The sequence below is a fragment of the Halyomorpha halys genome, unplaced genomic scaffold (assembly GCF_000696795.3).
Source record: "Halyomorpha halys isolate HHAL.00 unplaced genomic scaffold, Hhal_1.1 Scaffold725.1, whole genome shotgun sequence".
In the NCBI taxonomy this organism is placed as follows: domain Eukaryota; kingdom Metazoa; phylum Arthropoda; class Insecta; order Hemiptera; family Pentatomidae; genus Halyomorpha; species Halyomorpha halys.
The window spans coordinates 865,005-886,769 of NW_027110211.1; the positions used below are offsets into that span (position 1 = coordinate 865,005).

At 29.7% G+C, this 21,765-nt stretch overlaps 2 protein-coding genes across 4 annotated transcripts in view; one reads left to right on the plus strand and one right to left on the minus strand.

Annotated features, from left to right (window-relative positions):
• On the minus strand, nucleotides 1-8,927 carry LOC106685688 (uncharacterized). Of its 3 annotated transcripts, XM_014428498.3 has the most exons (11): nucleotides 8,756-8,927; nucleotides 8,577-8,677; nucleotides 7,862-8,506; nucleotides 7,305-7,610; nucleotides 6,890-6,976; nucleotides 6,533-6,626; nucleotides 6,281-6,459; nucleotides 4,029-4,098; nucleotides 2,763-2,888; nucleotides 1,899-2,014; nucleotides 1-189 (listed from the first exon to the last, which is right to left on the minus strand). In XM_014428498.3, exons 2-11 carry the CDS (start codon nucleotides 8,670-8,672, stop codon nucleotides 151-153), a joined length of 1,758 nt encoding a protein of 585 aa, XP_014283984.1. In that variant the 5' UTR covers nucleotides 8,673-8,677; nucleotides 8,756-8,927; the 3' UTR covers nucleotides 1-150. The 3 variants fall into 3 exon arrangements, with proteins under 3 accessions (XP_014283984.1, XP_014283985.1, XP_014283986.1); XM_014428499.3 differs by lacking the exon at nucleotides 7,305-7,610 and having other exon boundaries at nucleotides 8,756-8,917; XM_014428500.3 differs by lacking the exons at nucleotides 6,890-6,976; nucleotides 7,305-7,610 and having other exon boundaries at nucleotides 8,756-8,915.
• Nucleotides 8,928-9,044: 117 nt separating this feature from the next.
• Nucleotides 9,045-21,765, plus strand: part of Faf2 (Fas-associated factor 2) — a 15,747-nt gene continuing 3,026 nt past the window's right edge. Inside the window, exons 1-8 of the mRNA XM_067048360.1 lie at nucleotides 9,045-9,262; nucleotides 9,348-9,550; nucleotides 9,638-9,750; nucleotides 16,497-16,683; nucleotides 16,764-16,937; nucleotides 17,303-17,398; nucleotides 20,029-20,200; nucleotides 20,281-20,424. Coding sequence (XP_066904461.1) covers nucleotides 9,209-9,262; nucleotides 9,348-9,550; nucleotides 9,638-9,750; nucleotides 16,497-16,683; nucleotides 16,764-16,937; nucleotides 17,303-17,398; nucleotides 20,029-20,200; nucleotides 20,281-20,424 — 1,143 coding nt within the window. The 5' untranslated portion in view covers nucleotides 9,045-9,208. The remainder of the gene's footprint in view (nucleotides 9,263-9,347; nucleotides 9,551-9,637; nucleotides 9,751-16,496; nucleotides 16,684-16,763; nucleotides 16,938-17,302; nucleotides 17,399-20,028; nucleotides 20,201-20,280; nucleotides 20,425-21,765) is intronic.

Here is a 21,765-nt window from a genome sequence, read left to right on the forward strand (position 1 = left end):
TAGAGAGAACAATAAATCACAATAATTTATTATGGCATTTAGCGGAAGGTACATCTATAATATACATTAATTTAAAAACATTCAATTAATAAAAAAACGACAGCCACGATAACATTTTGTTTAATAACAGAATCGGGATGAATAAAACATTTAAACCTTATTAAAAGCAGCAATGTCGACACTTTGCACCTGAAAAAATGAAAACAATAATTAAAATGTTATCATTTACATTAGGGAAATTTCACAGGAAAAAATGTCATTGTTTAATTAACTAAATAAATCATTAAAATTCTGTTAGAGAAAGGGTTTTTCTTAACTGATAAGGCAGTTTAAGCCAACACTTTCTCTAATTTAATATTCCTGTTGTCCTACAGGCTTTAAGTTATGAATTAACTTAAACCTTCTAGCTAAAACAGGTTGAACTAAATACATTGCAGTATTATTATAATAGAGGAAATGAATATTTATTCAAAATATGAACATCTCTGCAATAGATTTGGAACAAAATTTAAACTATTATTTAAAAAATACTTTTTCTTCATATAAAAGTATGAATCGTGAGTAGTGAACATTGACCACATACTTTTGGTAAGACAAATACAAAGTTTTGAATTAAGTCCAAGAGAAATATGTATTAATAAATAAATATTATTTTCTTTCCTTGCTTGAATTGAATTCTCAATTTAACCCATCAATGCTTTAATATCAAGGTAAAGTATAACAAATGTGTGAATTTGTTTTTTTTATTCTGTTTCTTAGTACCTCCCAGGATTTCTTATGAATAATGAACATTTCAATGGATCAAATTTTGTTTACATAAAAGCTAATAATAACAAGTCCGAAGACATAATACAATCCTAAAAATTTAAACTTTGATAATCTGGACATTCCAATAATCTGAGATGGACAAAAAATTATAATAAAAAAACTAAAGAAAGAAAGATGGGGGGAAATGAAAAAAAAAAAAAAAATGGAGGGTAGAGGGCCAGAGAAAATTTCTAACAAAAGAAGCCCACCTTCCAAGTTAATCTAGGAATTTTCTGAACTCATTCTCTTTAAATTGTTATTTCCAGAGAATTTTTCACTTTTTATAAAAACAGAATAAGTGTAAACTAAAAAAGATATACCATAGAATGAAATCTTGCAATGTTTAACAAAAGAAGGTGCACATCACGTTAATAAAGCTGTATATATGTTTCAAACTTAATCTTTTATTTATAGGGTCTTCCTAAACACCCTAAAAGAACCAATTAATTCAGATTACAGGCATTGAACTGTATTTATAGAGTAGAGAAGAAAATAAAATTTAAAAACTAAAAAATTCAATAGAGGAGTAACTTTTTATCAAAAGTTAACATATCCACTTCTGAAAAGTACAGTTTTTTAATTAAGATTTCGCACCAAAAAATTACTCAGTTTAATTAAAAATTTTTAATTTTCCCCAGTCATATGGGTGTTACAAATCAACATTGAGATAATTTTTTATAACTTCCCAAAAGTGGATGTATTGACCTATATAATAAAATATAAGATATATATAAAATTCCCCGAACACCCATAACCTATACACAGATGGTTAAAAGATAGTTATGGATTTAGTATTTGTACTATACCTAACAGACTGAATAGTATGCTAAGTCTAATAGAAACCAAATATATTTGAGCAGTAATGCTTGTTAAATAAACCTTTTGTCCCAAGCAAAATGAACCTTTTCAGATATTTTAATTGGAGAAAGAATATCAAAATAACAAAAATTTCAAAAGACATCCTAAAACAATAAATTTTAACTTGAGGGCATGACCATCATGATGATCATGAATGAAAATTGAGATAGATGTAGCCCATCCTAATCTATAATCACTTTCATTTCAATTAGAAAAAAATTATGCATGCTTACATAATCTTCAATTTCTTGAATGGTTTCCTGAAGCCAATCAACGGAAACTTTGTCATCTTCAACAACACACGAGATCTGTAGTTTGTGAATTCCGTATGCTAATGGCACAAGCTTAGCTGAAAACAATTGAGAAAAAACAAAATATGAAATAATGATAAATAAAAACATTTATTATTAAAAAATTTCAATATATGTAAAACAAAAATGGTCCTTGGTGCCATGTTTCCACCAGTTATATGATTAGAAAAGTGTCATAATGGTTAAAATTTAATAATTATTTGCATGGATTATTGACATCATGTAAAAAGTAAAACTCAACTAAAACTGTGATAGATGGAATATGGTCCGGGTGCGGTAATATTTTGTACTATTTGACTCAAATAAAAATAGTGCAAAATATTACTATTTGAGTTCAATTCGACTGCACCCGGACCATATTCCATTCATTAATACACATGGCCATCAATCAGCAATCTTCCAGTGAAACTATAATAATAATTTTATGCAGTAAAATAATATATAATATAAATATAAGTAAAGTTCCGAGGATCATTGAGGAGCAATCTATAATTTGAGTACCAAATCTAAAAAAAAAAAAAGGTATCCAATAGCCTCAGAGAAAAGCGGTTGAACAGTTTTTTTTTTTAATTTGATTTATCTTCATAAAACAAAAAAAAAATTATCAGCATGATGATTAACCTCACGCAATAAAGAAAGAGGTTTGAACTTAAACTAATAGAATATTTGAATTCCTACTATTAGTGACAAAAAAAAGTATTAAATTTATGATGGTTTGCATACATAACTAATTATATCAATATTAATTATAAACTTCAGCTGATGGAACAAAAGGAAAATACTTACAGGCTCCCCATACAAGACCATCTGTTGTTATTTTTCTGACTTCAGCCTCCAATTCTTTCATATTTGTTTCATCATCCCAGGGCTTGACATCAAGGATAATGTTAGATTTTGCGATAAGAACAGGTTCTATTAAAAAAAAAATAAATTAAGTGGCTAATGAGTGCAAACCCAGTGGCAATATATACAGATATTGCTTGGCATTATGAAGGACCTAGAAATAGGAATGAAAAGGGGTGATGGTAAAAGGGTTAATTATCTGTTAACAGTAATTACTTTGATTTTTAAATGAAATATGAATTTTAATAGATCAATATAATTATTCTATTTTAATATATTGAAAATACATACTTTCAATATATTTCCTAAATAATATAGTGTGGACTCCCCCCCCTTGAGCAGTCTGTTAAATCATGCTTTAAGTAGAACAAATTATAAGACTTCCTAGTTAAAAACATCAGTAGTTCCAATTTAACCTTAATCAATCATGAGCAAAGATTCAATTTATTTTTAATCTATTTGAAATATGATTCACAATAATAATTACCATTTCTATCTTAAAATATGAAATGTATTTATGTTGAAAGTAAATGTGTGAAAATTTAAAGGCAAAATTATTTCACCAATTTTAATTAATATGTTTCAACTTCAATGTTCAACTTTTCGGCTAATACTTTATCCTCAGGAGCAAAATTCTCAGTCGCACATTCTAGAACGAACTCATATATTGACTCATTAATAAGACAAAAATGTAGGAGTTATTAGAGATAACTCTATAGAAATATATTTAAAAACTTTCACTAGAATACTTTTTGAAACTTTACAAGACTCCAATTTTGGTATATTAATAAGTTCAAACACAATAGATAGCTAGTAAAATTAAAATGAATAATAATAGTTAATAATTAATACCTAAAATAAACGCAAATGGAATATTGAATGCTATTCTGGATGGATCCATATTTTCAAAATAAAAATTAAAAACCATAAACCATAATTACATGTACTATAAACATATTTGTGAACATAAGATATCTTCTTATGTATCACTATATATTAAATATTATCCTAAATCATATAATTTAGTTTATATAATTTAGGTTAATCTTATACTCAATAAGATAAACATGCATGGCTCTGTGAAAATTAGGAAATATTGGGATTCAAACAGTAAATCAAACAATTGTTTTTATGAAACTGAAAGATGTAACTTTAGTTTAAAAAAAAAAAAACTTCACTAATGCCAAGTTGATATTTAAGTTAACTTACTTTTAGCCTTCCTAGCAGCATATTCAGCGAGCCTCTGTTCTTTGATTTTAGCAGCCTCTGTATCTTCTTCCTACAAAACAATAAAAAAAAAATAATTTTACAAGTTTATCGTATTTCAGTGGGATGGAATGAAGGGAAACACACCATTTAACCCCTGAAGGCATAATCTAAAATACATCAACAAAAACTATACAATATAACAGTTTATCATTGAAATAATTAGTAGCAAACAAAATAGCATGAATGACTAGACATTGTATAAATATAAATTAAATGAATTACACTATAAAATTAAATGAAATAGTTCACAACAAATTTTTGAAGAAAGTTGATTAAATACAATGAATAATAATATTTTGTCTGGAATAATGATTGACCTGAGTCCAAATAACTAAGTCTCGCAAAATTCTATATGAGTCTGTGTGTGAACAGCCTAGCTCAAAAATAAAGTCGTAAGGAATTAAAATTATTCCAAGCCTGGGATGTGACATAAACATTTTGATTAAATTGACCGATCGGAAGTGCCACTCTAAGGAATTGATGTTTTATTTTTTTTTATTTATTTCTCGAAAATGGCTCCAATTATTTTGATTAAACTCATTAAAATCAATATAAAATTAAGTGGTCTATAATATCAGATAGGTTTTATCCTCATTAAAATAGTTTGACAGGGCTTAAATGCAAATATTTTCCTAAAGTAAGTTTAATTTTGCTTATTTGAAAAAATTATCGATCTCACACTCTGGTCATTAAAAATGGATAAATATAAACTAAGAAAGGGTTTGATAATTAATTAACTTAAGGAGATAAGAGGAAATTTTTTCTCCAGGCTGAAAATGCATTTCCGGAGATAAGAATAGAGTTTTATATTATTAAGAAACCAAAGATTTCATAAAAAATAAAATTACCAAAGAAAGTCATAGAATGTAAAGGAAAATGATGAGAAACGCATAAATAAAAGGTCTATTTTAACTAGTGGGCGTGTGCACAAAGGATTTTCTGTTTCAGCAGCTGGATAACATTTTCTTCTCACTAGTTATTAAAAAAATAATTTTTCACTTAACCTAAATAAAAGCCTTTCAACGGACAGGATAACTCAGTTAGTTAACTAATTTTCCAGCTTAGAGCTCTACAAACTTCTACGAGTTTAGAACCAATATTTTAATTTAATTCCTAGATTGTTAATTATTCTAAAAAGTACTACTTATCAAAGTCATGATTTTGTTTAAGAAATGAAGTTAACTTCAACATGGCTAAACCAATCTACACTAAATTTGGCAGTGGTTTAGAGCTCAATAAACTCCACCAAAGAGCATAAATTGGGTCTATATATATGGAGTTTTTCCCCTTATTTGAAAACCATACTTCGCTTTTAATAAATCTACGTATAGTTGATATAGGCTGAAGAGCAGACATTCAGCTTTCCAACAGTTATATTAACGTACGAATCGGATAAAATGCAGCAGAGTTATGAAGGATCATATGAACAATACTTACAGGGAAAAAAAAAACCTCAGAATAAATCAAGTTGAAAAATTTGATTTCTAATTTCTTTGGAAAATGCTATTTAGAGGGTTTGAGATGATGCTAAAAACGAATATAATTTTTTTTTCCTAAAAAAAAAAAAAAAAAATTGTTGACTAACTTAACTTCAAGCCACATTATGTTTATGTAAATATAATATACCTTAATGGAATCAGAATTTTTTTTCTTTTTCCTCAGAAACAGACTGATTAATCAGTATACAATTACCTTGAGAAAAACATTTACTTTCTGAGCTACAAACCCAAAAAGCTTAATCATGTTCATGACTTTTTTTTTCTACTCATGAATTCGGGGGATTTCATTATCTATAAACCTTCCCATGGTAAAAGGGAACATTGGAAAAAAAACAGCTTGTAAATCAGTCCAGTAATTCAAAAGTTTATTGTGGACAAAGATTCAACAATTCCGTTTTATATATCCCTTAATACAGTAAAAATCTGGTGGTTAGGCATGATTCTGACAATTAATATAGTTAATAGTACAGTATAAATTAATACTGGAGTTTATATTCACTCAGAATTAAGTAACTATCCCCCTTAAACAACAATGTCTCCGCACCGACTTGGACAGAAAACCAAAATTCCAACACATTATATTAAAATAAATTTATTATAATTGTTAATATAATCATAGAATCAATATCAATACTGATGATTTATTTATTACCTAATATGATTAAAAATTTAGGATATAGAAAAAAATCATACTTCTGAGTCAGAACCAAAGAGGTCAACACCATCATCATCCTCGGCATCATCTTTTTTTACATGTGGAACCGGAGCAGGTGCTTTATTCTCAGTGGACTTTGAGCTTCCAGCACCAGTTTTTTCCAAGGTAGAGATTCTAAGGTCCATTTTCTTCAAAAGCTCCACAAGTTCACTAACCTCTAAAATTTGATAAGGAATAATGCCATCACAAGAAAATAAGAAGAAACATAAATATAAATTAAAGAACATTACGATTTTTTAAATCCAAGTTTTCTTTTTCCAAAGAGGTCAGACGATTAGTTATTTCAACACTGACAGTATTAGATGTGACAGCAATATCATCTATCTGTAACAAATAAAAACTTATTATTTTCTGCATGGTTCTAACTTTAGAGGCCACAGATATACATAGAAAAAAAGTAACAAACTATGAAAATGTTATTATTAAGTCAAAATTATTCATTTAAAAACAAAAATAATAAAATAAGAACATGCTAAGTGCATTGTTAAAAAAAAATAATAAAATAAAAAAATTATGCATAAAATGCAATTTAAAAATTGTTCAGGTGTCGATTTTACAGGATATGGGATAATAAAAATATGCCTTACACACTGTAAAGAATTTTTGATGTGCTGCCTCGCTTTGGCAACTTCGCCGGCGAGGGAATTCCATGAGTTGCTATTCTGTGAAACGCCCTTAACAAAACCATTAAATCTCAGTTAATTCTAATTTATAGAATAAAAAAAAACTACAAAAATTCATAATTAATGTTCATGATCCCAAATTTATAAATATAATACTAAACAAAATATTAAATCTCCAAAATGACAACAAAATGTTATTGTTATTCATAGTTATTAACATTTAACACCATATGTATATATGTAATGATACGATTTATCATGCCAAAATCCATTGTACAATTTTTCAATAACCAAAATAATATATATAATCTAACACTTAAATTTAAAAAAATCTGGGTACTTTATAAATTTAATACACATTTGCTTATCATTAGTGTACCTTTTTATCCCTTTGACGTTCCTTCTTGTGTCTTTTCTTTTTCTTAGATTCTTTTTTGGCTTGATCTTCAGCCTGAGGGTCATTGGTACTATCTGAAGGAATAATGAGTTCAACTGAATCTTGTTTATCAGGAAGAGGAGCTCTGATTAGAGGAACTTTCTTAATATTATTTTGAGAATTTTTCGACTTTTCATAACAAGTGGTGATTTTGGACATTTCTGGGATTGTGTTTACATTAGTTCCTTTATTTTTGAGGGATTCAGATGGATAGGAAAGGTTTTTAGAGGGTAGGTAATATCCTTTAAGCTGCTTGCACACAATAAAAGACGACAATTAACCATTATTAGATAATTAATATGTTATAAAAAACTTTATCATGCTATTTCATAAATGAGCATGCTTTAAAAATATGAACATAAATGTCTTAACAGAAAAGGTACTTGCACAGAGAAAAAATAAATAACTAAGTAAACTAAATGGACTCATGAGTTTGAAATAATAACAAGCTGACAACCACAAAAATGTATCATTCCACAAAATCTACTAACATTTATTACCTTGACTACATCAGAAACTGGATCTATACAACTGCCTTTATCGGGTACAAACTCTTGCTTAGTAACAACTTTATCATCAGTGACTTTTGCCTTATTCTGACCTTTGATTTTGGAACAAGTAATGTCGCCAAATTCACCCTTTGTCAATGTATTATCTCGGCTGTTAACTTCTGACTTCTTAGGTTTCTCGGATTTTGAACATATATCTACTTTATTAGTTTGTGGCAAACAGCTTGATTCATTTTCAGTAGCTTTATTAATTAAAACAGATTTGGAGCGATTTGTACTTTGAGAGGCCCCTGACTCAGATGCATTGATTTGAGAACTCTCAGGCAACACTTCAACCTGCTTTGCTGAGTTATCTTGACCTTTAGAAATTCCATGTACTATTGTACAGCTCTTAGATTCTTTAGGATCACGTTTAGTGATAGGACACAGTTTATCATTTTCAATTTGAGCTTTATCATGACTGGCTGGGCCTGCTTCAATTTTATTTAATTTATCTTGATGAATTTTGGTGGGGCTCATTTTATCAGACAAAGAACACGAATTTACTAAAGCTTCAACATCTTGTACCTCAACGAGATCTGCGTTATCCTGATCGGTGACTATAGTACTATTGGCGACTTTAGCCGATTCTGAGGACTAATACAACAATTTAAAAAAATATTAAATGGAAGTTAGTAAAATTAAATTAAATTGTAGTTCAAATTACCTTGGCTAATCTTTCATAGTATCTCCTTTCAGCGGCATCGTATTTTGGCTTATCCAGCCAAATTTTTTCATGAACCAATAGAGGAGAAGAAATCATACTGCCTGAAGAATATAATTATTGGTAAATATTAAATGAAACCATACTATCATGTCATTAAGTGTTACCAAAAGAATACCTACTCGAAAAGAATCAACCAACGATGATCAACACGTTGAAACCTCAACGACAGAATTGAGAAAGATCCAGCAACTTCCACAAAGTCGGAAGAAAAGCTGCTATCGATTTTCTAGGAACATAGTATGTTTGTTTGATATCTTAACTTTAAAATATAAATAAATAATCTTATCCTCGTCAGATAATGTCATATTTAATTTAATTCAATTTTGTAAATTCTATAATTCAATATCTTAAAATTACATAGCTCGAAATACAGAACATATGACTGACGTGTGTTTAACATGATAAGGCCCGAGTTCTAGATAGCAATGACTGAGGGTATTATGTAGGGGATAGGTAGGATTGTGTATGTACATAGAATATATTGGGTTTTCCAAATTTACAATTGTAGTTTGTAATATATTTACTGATTTAGATTAAGGAATCATACTGTTTCTTAAATTTTTATAACCGACATGGACGATTTAAATTTATCACAAGACCAAACAGAGAAAATTCTTCAGTTTCAAGTGAGTTATGATGTTTTTTAACAATTCTAACTCCAAATGTGTTATTTTTTTTGCCGCTTGTTTAAAGTTAGTTTGAATTATGTAGGACCTTACTGGAATTGAAAATCTGGCTGTATGTAGAGATGCCCTTCAAAGACATGGTTGGGATCTTGAAGTTGCTGTCCAAGATCAGCTTAATATCAGTGAGGGTAGACCTTCATTATATGCTTCAGAACATACAGCACCAACAGTAGTGAATGATGGTATTGTACAACATGTATTTTACTCTCCTCCCTCTGGCAGTTATAGGTATGTTGTTTTTCATTGTTGATTTCAAAACATGATTAGAATTCATGGAAGTTCACATATTCAGAAATATAATTTGTGTCTATTTAGATGGGGAGGTCCTTTTGGATACCTGGTAACTTTCGTCTTCCAGTTCTGTTATAATACTTTGACTTCTATTTTGAAATTTGCCTTTTCGCTGTTCTGGAAAGATACTCGAAGAGGTATGTATTTTTACTTTCAAGCCTAGATGTTATGACTAAAGCATGTTTTTTGAACAGTTAACGGTTTTATTTGGAAATGTCAATTATATCTTGTATGATGCTAGTTCACAAGTGTCACTCTAACATCCTAACTGACTAAGTATTAACTTTTTCTTATAAGACCCCTTCCTGATCATTTCTGACATATGGGAGGTATCAAGAGGTGATTTTTCTATTCTAAACAAGTAGGAAGGGTCAAGAAATTGATCCCTCAGACCAGATTTGAACCGGGGGCCGCTGCAGTTATTAGGCAGTTAAAATTGAGGCTCCAACTCACTCGCCTGCAATGGTACCCTATGTATTAATTTTTATTACTTAAAACAATAAAAAAAAAATGGTCAACTATTATCGGTTCCAACTTGACCATCATTAAGTGATCCCATGTATGCAAATTTTGAACCTCTAAAGGGAAAGGATCGGAGATTTGTTCACATTTTGTATGTGCAAGCAGAAGTTGACAGCTGTTATCTAATTTCAAGGCATATTAATAATTATGTAGGTTTTAACTCGAAACAATTTAATTTTGTTTTTATGTGAATACACACCCCCATTTTAGAGTGATACTTGTGAATTGCCAAAGTTTATTTTAATTTTAATTACTATCAAGTCTTGTAGGAGAAAATTCTTAGTTCATATAGAAATTTAATACTTTAAAAATTTAGTAATTATTTAAATTTATTACTATTGTTTGATTTTTCTCTAAATGTTTTGATTGTTTTATTTATTGGTATATTAGAACCTGTATTTACAAAGGGTTATATGCGTTTCAAATTATTCAATATTTAGTGATAAAAATTGTTAGTAGTGCAAGATAATTTACAAAATAAACTGTATACATAGGAGTGTAACTTTAGCAGCGTAAATTTCTAATTTCTGTACAGATATAGCATTTGATGGTTTGAACTTGAATGTTTTTTTCCTTTAATAAATCCAGAGGTTCAAGTAATATTTCAATAAATCAAGAATCCAATAATTATCAGATAATTAATAATAATAATGAATAATTCAATCAAAGTAATAGTTCAAGTAATTAAGTAATCAAGTAAACAAGTATCCCCTCCTATGTATTGATCTTATGAAATACTTTTAATTTATCTTATTCCAAGTATTATTTTCAACAACTTTCGTATTTATGATCTTATAACATGTATTGGGTAGGTTTATTTGATTGTTTGAAATGAATTATCTTCAAGAATCTCTAAATAATGAAACTGACCTATTGTTTCATCCTTACCCTCAAGAATATTGTGTCCCAGATCGACTCCCCCCTCTTTTTTTATTTATTTTTTTTAGTGATTTTCTTTGATCGATCAATATTCCACGATCTAAAAACTATTTACAGATACTAATTAATACCTTTAGCCAAGTTTCTGTCTATAGAAGTATGCTTTCTCTTGTTATGTTTACAAGGTCAACTAATTAATCTATGACTCTATCAGGTCATATAATTACTTAATTGGGATGATAAGGCACCCCCTGATAACCAGTCATAATTCTTTCTTTTATTTCTGAAATGGTGGCAGTATTAAGAATTTAATGTTCGAGATAGATTGTTATTGAATTAGCTCCTATTTCATGCCAATTATTGTCAAAATCATTGGCTTTGGACAATTTTTTATTCTATATGATCTAGTACAAAGATTTTTTTTTTTTTTCATTTATTTGGGTTAATGTTATAAGTTCTATTATTTTCAACATATCTTCACCACTTTCACTATTAATATGATGATATGATATTTTCTATTTTTGACCCAAGATAATGTATGCATGAGTTCTTCAATTTCTCTGCTCAATCAGCAAATTGTTGTGGTTGATGGAAAAATCTTGTTAATGAAACTCCTTAAGATGTAATTTTATGCATATCTAATCAGGAAACAAATATGACCTCAATTCTTTCTTTGTAATCCAATAAATGAAATGAAATAGCCTTTTATCTTTGCAATAAATTAAAATCATACAAAATACAATCTAAACATTTAAAGAAGATAGAAATATATATTATAATTGACACAAGATTAACTTTTATCAATTTCCATTCTATCTTTCTGCATCCTTTCCTGCATAGCCCTTCCTTTTCGAGAATAATAGTCAGCACTACCCGGGGTGCCAGCTCTATTGGGAGGCGAGTTCTTTCTATTTCACCTTCCAGACATCCCTGTTCCTAGCAGCTCTCCACCAAAGGGGTCCTGCCTCCCTCATGACATATCGCTCCATCTTTTCTTTTGACGTCCTCTTCTTCTATGAAGGTCGTATGGAGTCCATTCTGTGGTAATTTTTGACAATCTGTCATCTTCAGTGTCTCAGTGAGTCCTGTTTCTTTCTGGATCCAAGCATTTTTTATTCGATCCCTTTTCCTCACATTCCCTATACTTCTTCCAATATTATTTTGCCACACCTATAATTTCCTCTCCTGAGCTATAGTCAGTGAGCACCGGGCTAATGCAACTGTCGATGACCTGCCATTTAAGGTCGATACTTGTTTTTCCCTTGATAATATGCCTGAGGGACCAAAACTTATTCCAGCCAAGTGCCAATCTCCTCTGGACCTCCTTTGCTCCTCTATCTGTGAATGATATTAACTGACCCAGATAAATATACTCTTCAACATATGCCAACTTATGATTGTTAATTTAGCACTCCTCTTTTACGCCATTTGTCTTAAGTTTCATCTTCTGGTAGTTCGGATAAAGACCAACCTCTTCACACAATGCCAGAAGCTGCTTCATCATTTCTCTCAGTTGTTTCATGCCTTTTGCAAAGAGCACATTATCATCTGCAAAACGTAGGCTGCTCAGCCATTTTCTATTTAGTTTGATGCCTACTTCTTCCCATTCAAGATGCCAGAACACCATCTCCAACACAACAACAAACAAAATTGGTGATAGCGGATCACCCTGTCGCACATCCCCCTCAACATCAAAGTTTTTTCCTTTCTTTTCAGTCATAATATAAGCTGTCTTCTCCTTATTAAGCTCTGTTATTATCTTAATATATTTGTCCTCTATTCCTATTGATCTCAGTGCCTCAAATATTTCTGAATGTATAATGCCGTCAAAAGCCTTCCTAAAGTCAAGGAAACAAAGATATAGAGAGAAGTTATATTCATTTGCTTTCTCCTCGATGATTTAGTTTACAGTGTGAATGGTTCACTGTTGAAAATCCCTTCCTAAAACCTGCTTGTTCTTCCTCAACACATTCCATTATTCTTTTTGGTAGCCGTTGTTTGAGAACACTGGTGAAAACTTTTGACATGGTTGAATAGAGGGAGATAGGCCTATAATTCTTTATATCATACTTGTTGCCTTTTTTTATTCAGCAGAATTATTTTTGCGTTTTTCCATTGTTTATTTCAATAAATAATTGTCCCTAAATCTTGCATCAAGGAGCAATTTTTACTTCCCCCATTGTCTCCTCCATGAAATTTGATGGATTTGATAGCAAAAAAGTTTTTATCTTCCATAGTGTGGTTGCGATATGATTAAACAGTTCGTTGAGAGCAACATCAGTACCATATTGACCCTGAATCCGAATTGGTTGAGTATATGAGTTGGTCAAGTATAATATAATTAATGTCCCTGTATTAAAAAAAAGCAATTTAGTAAGAGTAATAATAGTTGAGGTTTTATAAAAACAGTGTTACCAGTAGAACAGTTCAGATTATTAAAACAATCTATTTTAAGGCTGACACTATTTGTTAGTCCATTAAAATTGCTTCTAACCATTCAGAGTTCTATATTTACTCCTTTTTTTCTGAAATGGTCAATCTACCATAGATTTGATATAAATACATCTATACTCCTTCATATTTTCCTTTTCTTTTATTTCTGTTTTTTTTTCTTATTTCAGCCACTGTAATGTTTTGATTTTTTGTATGTTGTTTTTTTTTTATTATTTTTATATAGTTTGGGATTTCTTTTGTTAGGGAAGTATATATTCAGTTCTATTGATTAATTTGGAACTTCAGATTTCTTCTGAGTCATGGTTTAGTCATGTGTCAGTGCTTGGGGGTGTGAGCATGTCTTTCTCCCTGAAATTTTACCTTACACTTTTTGTCTAGAAAATAAAGTAAACTACCTATATTTTTTATAGCTGCACATAACCTTAAAATAATCAGATTATAGAATTTGGAAAAGTATCTTTGAAACATTCTAGGTATTGAGAAGAAGAAAATTATTATGTATTATTTTCTGAACTCTTGAAAGAAAGAGAAAGTTAAAAAGATGACTGTCTTTATTTGAGATTTTTTGTTTGTATAAAGAGGAAAAAAAAGGATTTCAGTGTAATATGATTGTAAAAGGTAACAACACTGCCAGAACCTTTCAGTATAGTCACTGTATTGCTATGGATGATCTTGACTACAGTATTGGTCATTTTTATCTTCAATATCAAGTCCCAAAAAATTCTAGGTCATTGTTGCTTTCCATTTTACATCACTAAGTTAATTAAATAAAACTTGATGTTTTTATAAATAATCAAAGTACTGATGTGGAAAATATAATGAAAAAAGTTTATATATATATTTTCATCATTGATGGAACATACAGCAAGTAGTCGCCCCAGTAGCAGGGACAAAAACAGTAAGTCAGTTGGCAACATGGTAGATTTACATGTCATGATCTCTTTGTTTAAAAAAAACAAAAAATTGTTTTACATATTGCTTGAACAGTTTTCTATCTCACTTGTTTGACCAATTTACTTGTTAAGAAATAATTGGAGTGAATGCTAACAAAATTAATTTTAAAGTTAGAATCAATTTTAAAAATCTATTCTGTTGTCTGCTTAAACATTAGAACCTTGTGTATAGTGTAGTAGACTTTTACATGATTATAGATTTACCGTCAGTGGAGAGAACACCTGATAATGAGGAATATTTCTTCTATGAGTTTATTTATTTAGTACTCTACTTTCTATTTACCGCATCCTCCTCTATTCTGCTGAACAACTTTTTACATTAAGTATACAGAGAACTATATCCTCATCAGAATAACTATTAGTTAGATCAACTGAATATCTATAACTTAATTTTCTATTACCTACCTTTAATTTTTTTTTTTTTTTTTTTTTCTTATCAACTTTAGATGTATGTACATTGTTATTTTATAATTTTTTATATTCCATAATTATTTACGTTCTTTAATTTTTATTCATGTATTCTATATTTTTTATCTTTGTCTATTTTACTAATTACTTGTTAACATTAACACTCATTACACTACAACTACATTTTAGAGCTTAAATTATAGTATTAAAAAAAATAATACTGATTTCAAATTGACCTTTAATTTTATTAAAGGAGGAAAAAAAATAGTAAAATCAAATTTATATTTAAAAATTTGGTTGTTTGTTGGTAGTAATTTCATGAAATTGAAAAAATGAAATTCAAATTATAATATTAAAGCTATTAATAATAAAAAATTTCTTAATTTGGAAATATCAATCTGAAGTTTGGAGTTTAATGTTAGAATTTAATATCTATTTTAATATTTGATATACTTCTTTCTAAATAGCACCTTGCTTAATTTTCCGAAATCTTAAAATTGTGATTATTAAGGGTAGAGTTTTAGGTCCTGTGTCCTTCTATATCTAGACAAACGACATTAAAAAAGTTATTACAAGTGACAACAAATATTTCTTTGCCAACGATTCTCTTTATCACTTACCATAAAAATTACAACATTGCTCTGGAAAAATCCCAAAATTACTATTCTAATTTTTTAAAATGGGCTCATGATGACAAAGGTCTCATATTTAACAAAGACAAAACTGTCATTATGTTGATAAAATCACCCCAAATGCCTTCAGTAGATGACCCTAAAATTAAATCCCATAACTGTGACTGACTCATCAACATAACGCACCGCAATTATAAAAAAGAAAATCTTAAAATCGTTAAAACTTTACCACATAAACTATTTTATTTTTATAGAATTATCTTAAAATTTACAAATAACAAATATACAAATTTACAGATAACAAATTATTTATCAAAGAAATAATATATCCAAAAAATGTTATAAACCAAATTTATTGTATCGAACCACTCTATAACAATAAATTTGGTAAACGCACATTAGACTATATGGTATCATATCTGTTCAATCGCTTACCAGAAGAACTAATAAATAAATCAACTACAAAAAAAAAAAGAAATATTTAACTGAGTACTTTCTGACTTCTATGATTCCCAATAATTGATTTTGATTCACCAAAATCATACCATATCTGCTTGTATTTTTTTCTTAACTCCACTTAATTTATTTACTATATTATAATCTGTATTAGCAATGTATGTGTGTGCTTACTAATAATTTTATAGCCCTAAAAATTGTATAACCTCTACAATGCCCTAATAGTCTAAACATTAATATTTACATTTTACTTGAAAAAAATTATATTATAAATAACCTTCTGCTTGGGCTTAAGGAAGCACATAGTGGCAAGCTTATCCAGATTCTCATTTAACTTTGTCCCCGAATCTTCGTTGAAATATAGCTCTCCCGAGAATGTGCATCCTAAATATTTTATAGTGTCGCCTTCTTTCATTGTTTGGATGCTATCTCAGTTCTGAAGGGAGAGATTTGTCTCTTCCAGCTCTTCTTTATTAACAAAGAGTGTCTTTCTAACTTTTTGTTATTTGTTGTCTCAAAAACTTATTTACTTTGTCTTTTTTGTTTTTTGATTCTTTTTAACTCTGATTGACTTTTCAGCTGTTACAGATCCTGTAGGAGATGTTCTAAAATTTATTGACCATTTCAATGAAGCATATGGAAGAAGCCATCCAGTTTTTTATCAGGGCTCATATAGTCAGGCCCTTAACGATGCTAAACAAGAACTGAAATTTCTTCTTATTTATTTACATCAAGATAACAACCAAGATTGTATTAACTTTTGTCGGTAACTATCTTGTAGTTTCATTAGTACAGTATACTTTTTCTTTTAATATTCTTTTTATTTAATTTCTGTTTTCTACTTAGTGAGACGCTTGCTAATGCAGAAGTAATAAACTACGTAAACAATAACGTATTGATGTGGGCATGCACAACTAATAGCGGAGAAGGATATGCAGTCTCCCAAACACTCCGGGCTGGAGGTTTTCCTTTCTTAGCAGTTATTGTACTGAAAGAATCGAGAATGACTCTCGTTGGAAGGTAATTGTTCTATTACTAACTAAAATCATTTGGCAAGAGAGAAAACTTGTTTTCCCCCAACGCATTTTATATTAATCTTTCAAATTCTGTCGGACAAAATAAATTTTCTCCCATATTATTATATTATATGTTAATATGGGGATTTCAAGGTGTAGGTTGTTTTACTTAAACTTCCTAGGTTTGCTGAGGCTTAAAATGATTTACTGAAACTCTTTAGAATCAACCTTACTCTTGCTGGATCTGTTTTCCTAGTATTATTTTAATTCATAATATTTAAATGATAATGTGAAATAAGTTTGTGATTAAAAAAAATAATTATTACTACAATCTATTTATTCTTATGTTTTTAATTTTTTTTTATTTAGGCTAGAAGGACCTACTAATTTCACTGAATTAATGAGTCGTCTTGGAGCTATTGTTAGTTCAAATGTTTCCTATTTAGACACTGCTCGTTCAGAAAGGTAAGAAAATACTTGACGAATAATTGAGCACCAGAAATTCAAAAAGAGCATACAAATATTGAAGGCAAAGTGTCTATGAGTCAGGCCTTGAAAATTTCACAAATAAGTAGTTATATGAATTGTTTACATGAAAGAAGTATTTTCTGTTTCTTTGGTTCTGTGATAGTTTTGAATTTCATTATTTTTGAATGAAAAATGTAATGTTCAGTTCATTGATATATAAATTCATTGTGGCTGAGTTGGGCCAACTTGTTAGGGAAGCTTCTCAATACATTTAAGTCAGATATAGGATTGTTTCAAATATAACTTAAGTGTTAATATTTATTTCATAAAAGCACTACGAAATAAATCTGTCTGTCTTTCTTCTGGATAGAATCAGTTGGCGATCTGTAGATATTAGAACTACGGTGTCAAAAATGCAAAGAAAGTTACCCTTTTTCAAAATTCCCTATTAAATTCATTGATAAACCATACTGCATTAATTGTAAGGGACTTATGCAGGAAAGTTTAGAGGCTGTGAGTATTTCCTAAATATTGAAACTGTACTAATCATTAACTTGCCCATTAGCCAGAATTCCAATATTACAAACCTTATCTTTTGAAAAATAATAGGAAACTAGCTTGAACAGTTGTAAATAACACTCCATTTGTTTCACTGTTGTATCCATAAAAAACAAAATTATTGAAGTAAACAGTGATATTATTCTACCCATTATTACTAAAATTAATTTATATACAGTAAAACCATAAAGCCACAATGAATCAATTATAAAAATATTAATTGATAGATAAATAGATTATGAAACCACAGTTGATCAATTACCTCTCTACCAAACAGTCAACTATTTTACTTATGGACCCTTAGATAAAAGATGTCTCCGTATTACAATAAACATTTTTTTTTTTAATCTACTATAAACAAAAATCATCCACATTCCTATTTATGCATATTTGCTTGACATTATTATCTGCACATCCATATGGTGATCAGTATACATATAAAATATACATAATACATAATTTCAAATTAATCAAATTGTATCACAAAAAATGTATTTAAAATTTTTATTGAAGAAACTGAAAATTCACTTCAAATTGAAATTATAGGTGTTTACATCAGGACCTGCTCGTGCTATACTGCACTTTTACGTTATACTGTACTTTCGCTGTCGCGGTCACTTCCTCGTCCTATAGCCGCTTCCCTCGTCGAGGTGTACGGTGTGCTGTGGGCGAAATGGTGAAAACCATGTAATCTTCGCCCCGTGTCTGAAAAGATGTCGTTCTTCCTCGGTGACTGGCCAGCGTGTCCTGGACTCCGGCGTGATGGTAGGGGTAGGCCAGGTCCAAGCATGCATAGTGCATAGGCTGGGGCGGCACTGCAGTCGCAGCGTCTTCGGGGCCTTCCGGTGTTCGCAGCAAGGGGGGCATCAGGAAATGAGACTCCCGACCCCGACTTTATATAAATTCAAAAAGCAACAGCAAAAATCAGATTACTTAAATCCGACAATAGGAATGCTCAAATCATTGCTGGAAGTGTGGCTATGTTTATAAAATATATATAGATTACAGTATAGTTCTCATACAAACTATATCAAACATGTAAGTATTACCTTAATAATCTAGGTTCAATTTATGGGAAGAGTCAAACAATTATTTAATTATATATTATTATTTACTACATTTTTATTTTTGATACAATACCATTTCTTCCTTATTTACTCCATCATATAAAAATCCCAATAATATATTTTTGGGACAATTACATTGACATATTTAAAATGAGGAGAGTAAATAATAATAAGTATGCTTGATGATCGGCCGATTGCCCCGAAAAATTGTTACATATAAATGACGTAAAATAAAAAAAATTTAAAAATGAAGATTTTTTTTTTATTTCTCCTTATTAACTGAAAGAAGTGCCTTTCTTTTTTTTAATGAACCTTTTTACAACTCAAGGAAATAAAAATATATGAAAGCAAATTGATTTTGTGAGAAGGGGTTATCCTACAGTTTACCTCCCTATTTTAACCAGAGTTGGAAGGTCAAAGTTTCATTCTATGGTCACCATGAAATAAAGGTCAGCTACAATGGCCTCATGTCGTGTATTTTCAAAACTTTGTTCTAGATGTTTAGTACAATTGACCCAGGATAGAAGTGCACAAATACATACACACTTCTCTAAGCTGGTAGTCATATCAGTTAAAGAACTCAATCAACCATGACTAAACCTTAGTAAAAGAGGTTCAGATAATAAAGGCAATCAATTTGAAATGTATTTTGAGCATACCTTTTTACAGTTTAATTAAGAACAGTCAAAATTACTTAAATATTGGAGTCAGTTTATTTTTCCCTTTTAATTTCATTAAGTATTTTATAAATAAAATCTATGGTATTTATTAATCATCTCATTCAGTAAATATCATTTATTCATTTAAAATCTAGTTAATGCTTAAACCAGTAGAAAAAACTACTGACTAGGCAGTGTTCAGTTTAAAAATTTATCAAAATTAGGAGTGGTGTGAAATTTTTTGCTTATATTTAGGTCTAAGAGAAATGAAATTAAGTTCTGTGTTTTAATAGTGTAAACTCTATCAATTCTTATTTTCGTATATTTGAATATTTTTCTTCAGGATCGCCCGAAGTCTTACCCAAACAATAAGAAGAGAACAAGATGCTGCTTACCTGGAATCACTTAGGGCAGACCAGGAGAAAGAAAGGAGAAAATGTGAAGAAGAAGAAAGGAAAAGGCGGTTGGAGGAGGAAGAAAGAAACCGACAATTAAAAGAACAACTTAGGAAAGAGGTAATAAAGTAGAGAAGCTTCAGCAAGCGTTTTTTTTAAAAGATTTTACTGTTAAATTTTTAATATTTTATGTATTTCAGGCTATTCGAAAGGCTAAAGTTGAGATGGCTTCTGAAATCCCTTCTGAACCAGAAGCCTTGCACCCAGAAGCTGTTTGCGTAGTTTTTAAAATGCCGTCTGGCGAAAGACTTGAGAGGAGGTTCCTTCGCTCTCATACTTTGAAAGTAATTACCTCTCTTCTAAATATCAATTCAGTATAAAATAGACAATGTTTCCTTAATATTTATATTTCCAAGTAGGCTAATCATTTTTGGAAATGTAAAACTGTTTTTATAATATAATTGGGTACAACTATTGAAGGATCATAGTTTGATTTCTTCAATTTATTTCATAATAACGTTTTTAGGTCTGTTTTTTTTTTTTTTTTTTTATTGGATGCTTTATCATACCTCCATCTAGTTTTTTATTTGTGGCTCTATCAAACCTTTGTATGAAGAATTCTTTTTAAACTTTGTTGTTAAATCTTGTTCAAATAATTTTCTTTGTGATACTCAGTCACAAGTAAGTTAGGCTTCTGAAAATATTTATTTTTTGCTAGACATTTGGCAAATAAGATGTGAAAGCTCAACAGTCATCAACAAATGAGGTCTTTGTAATCTTGTTCCTGGAGTAAAGTAGGTGCCAAATTATGTACAACCTTGAAAATCTGACATAACCACTGATCACTATGTCAAGCTAAAACAAGAGATATTTCTCAGTTATTTCAGTAGTTTCATCTTTTGGCCTCTTTAATTTACTTTGAAGTTAATTAACTTAAAAAGTATAAATATTTATAATATAAATTATTAATTTGTATTAATTCATAGAAATATATTTATTTCAATAAAAATGCAGTTCTATCCTCTTTATCTCAGAACCGAACCAGAACAGGCAATGATTATTTGCATCTAGTTCATATGATAATGCACCTTGTCATAAATTTGTGGGTTCGGACCAAAGCTGAATAATTACTACTTTTAGGAAAGGCAAGCAATGTATACTCATATAATGAGAAATGTATACTCATCAAATAATTTTGATTTTGTCTTATTGATCTAATGCCACATGTCTGGAGTAGCTTCTTTTAAATAGTTTTCTCTGAAAATCTTCCAGAATGTAGTCCACGCTTCCTTGTGAGGAAAACCGGATAACTACTTTTAAAAGTAGCAATTCTGTTCAGAAAATCCATTGTTAGCATTCTGAGAATATATCTGGAGTTTTACCAACCTAAATCTTATTATTTCATATAGTCAGTTTTCTAGTTATGGTAGTGTTCTGTTCATCTAATTCATTGTTAGGCAGATAATAACAACATCTAATTATTTACTTACAATAGGGGTATTCATGATGTTGTGTTAAATGTTATAACTATAGGATTGTGAGCAGCCCTATTTGAAGTCATGCTAAACGTTAAATGCATAAGAGTCCCTAGCGGATTTTCTCAGCAACCTGTTGTATAAGCCTTTATGTTTATAACCTTCCTTCCAGACCCTCATGTTATTGTTTACTTCAGTTTTGATTTAAGT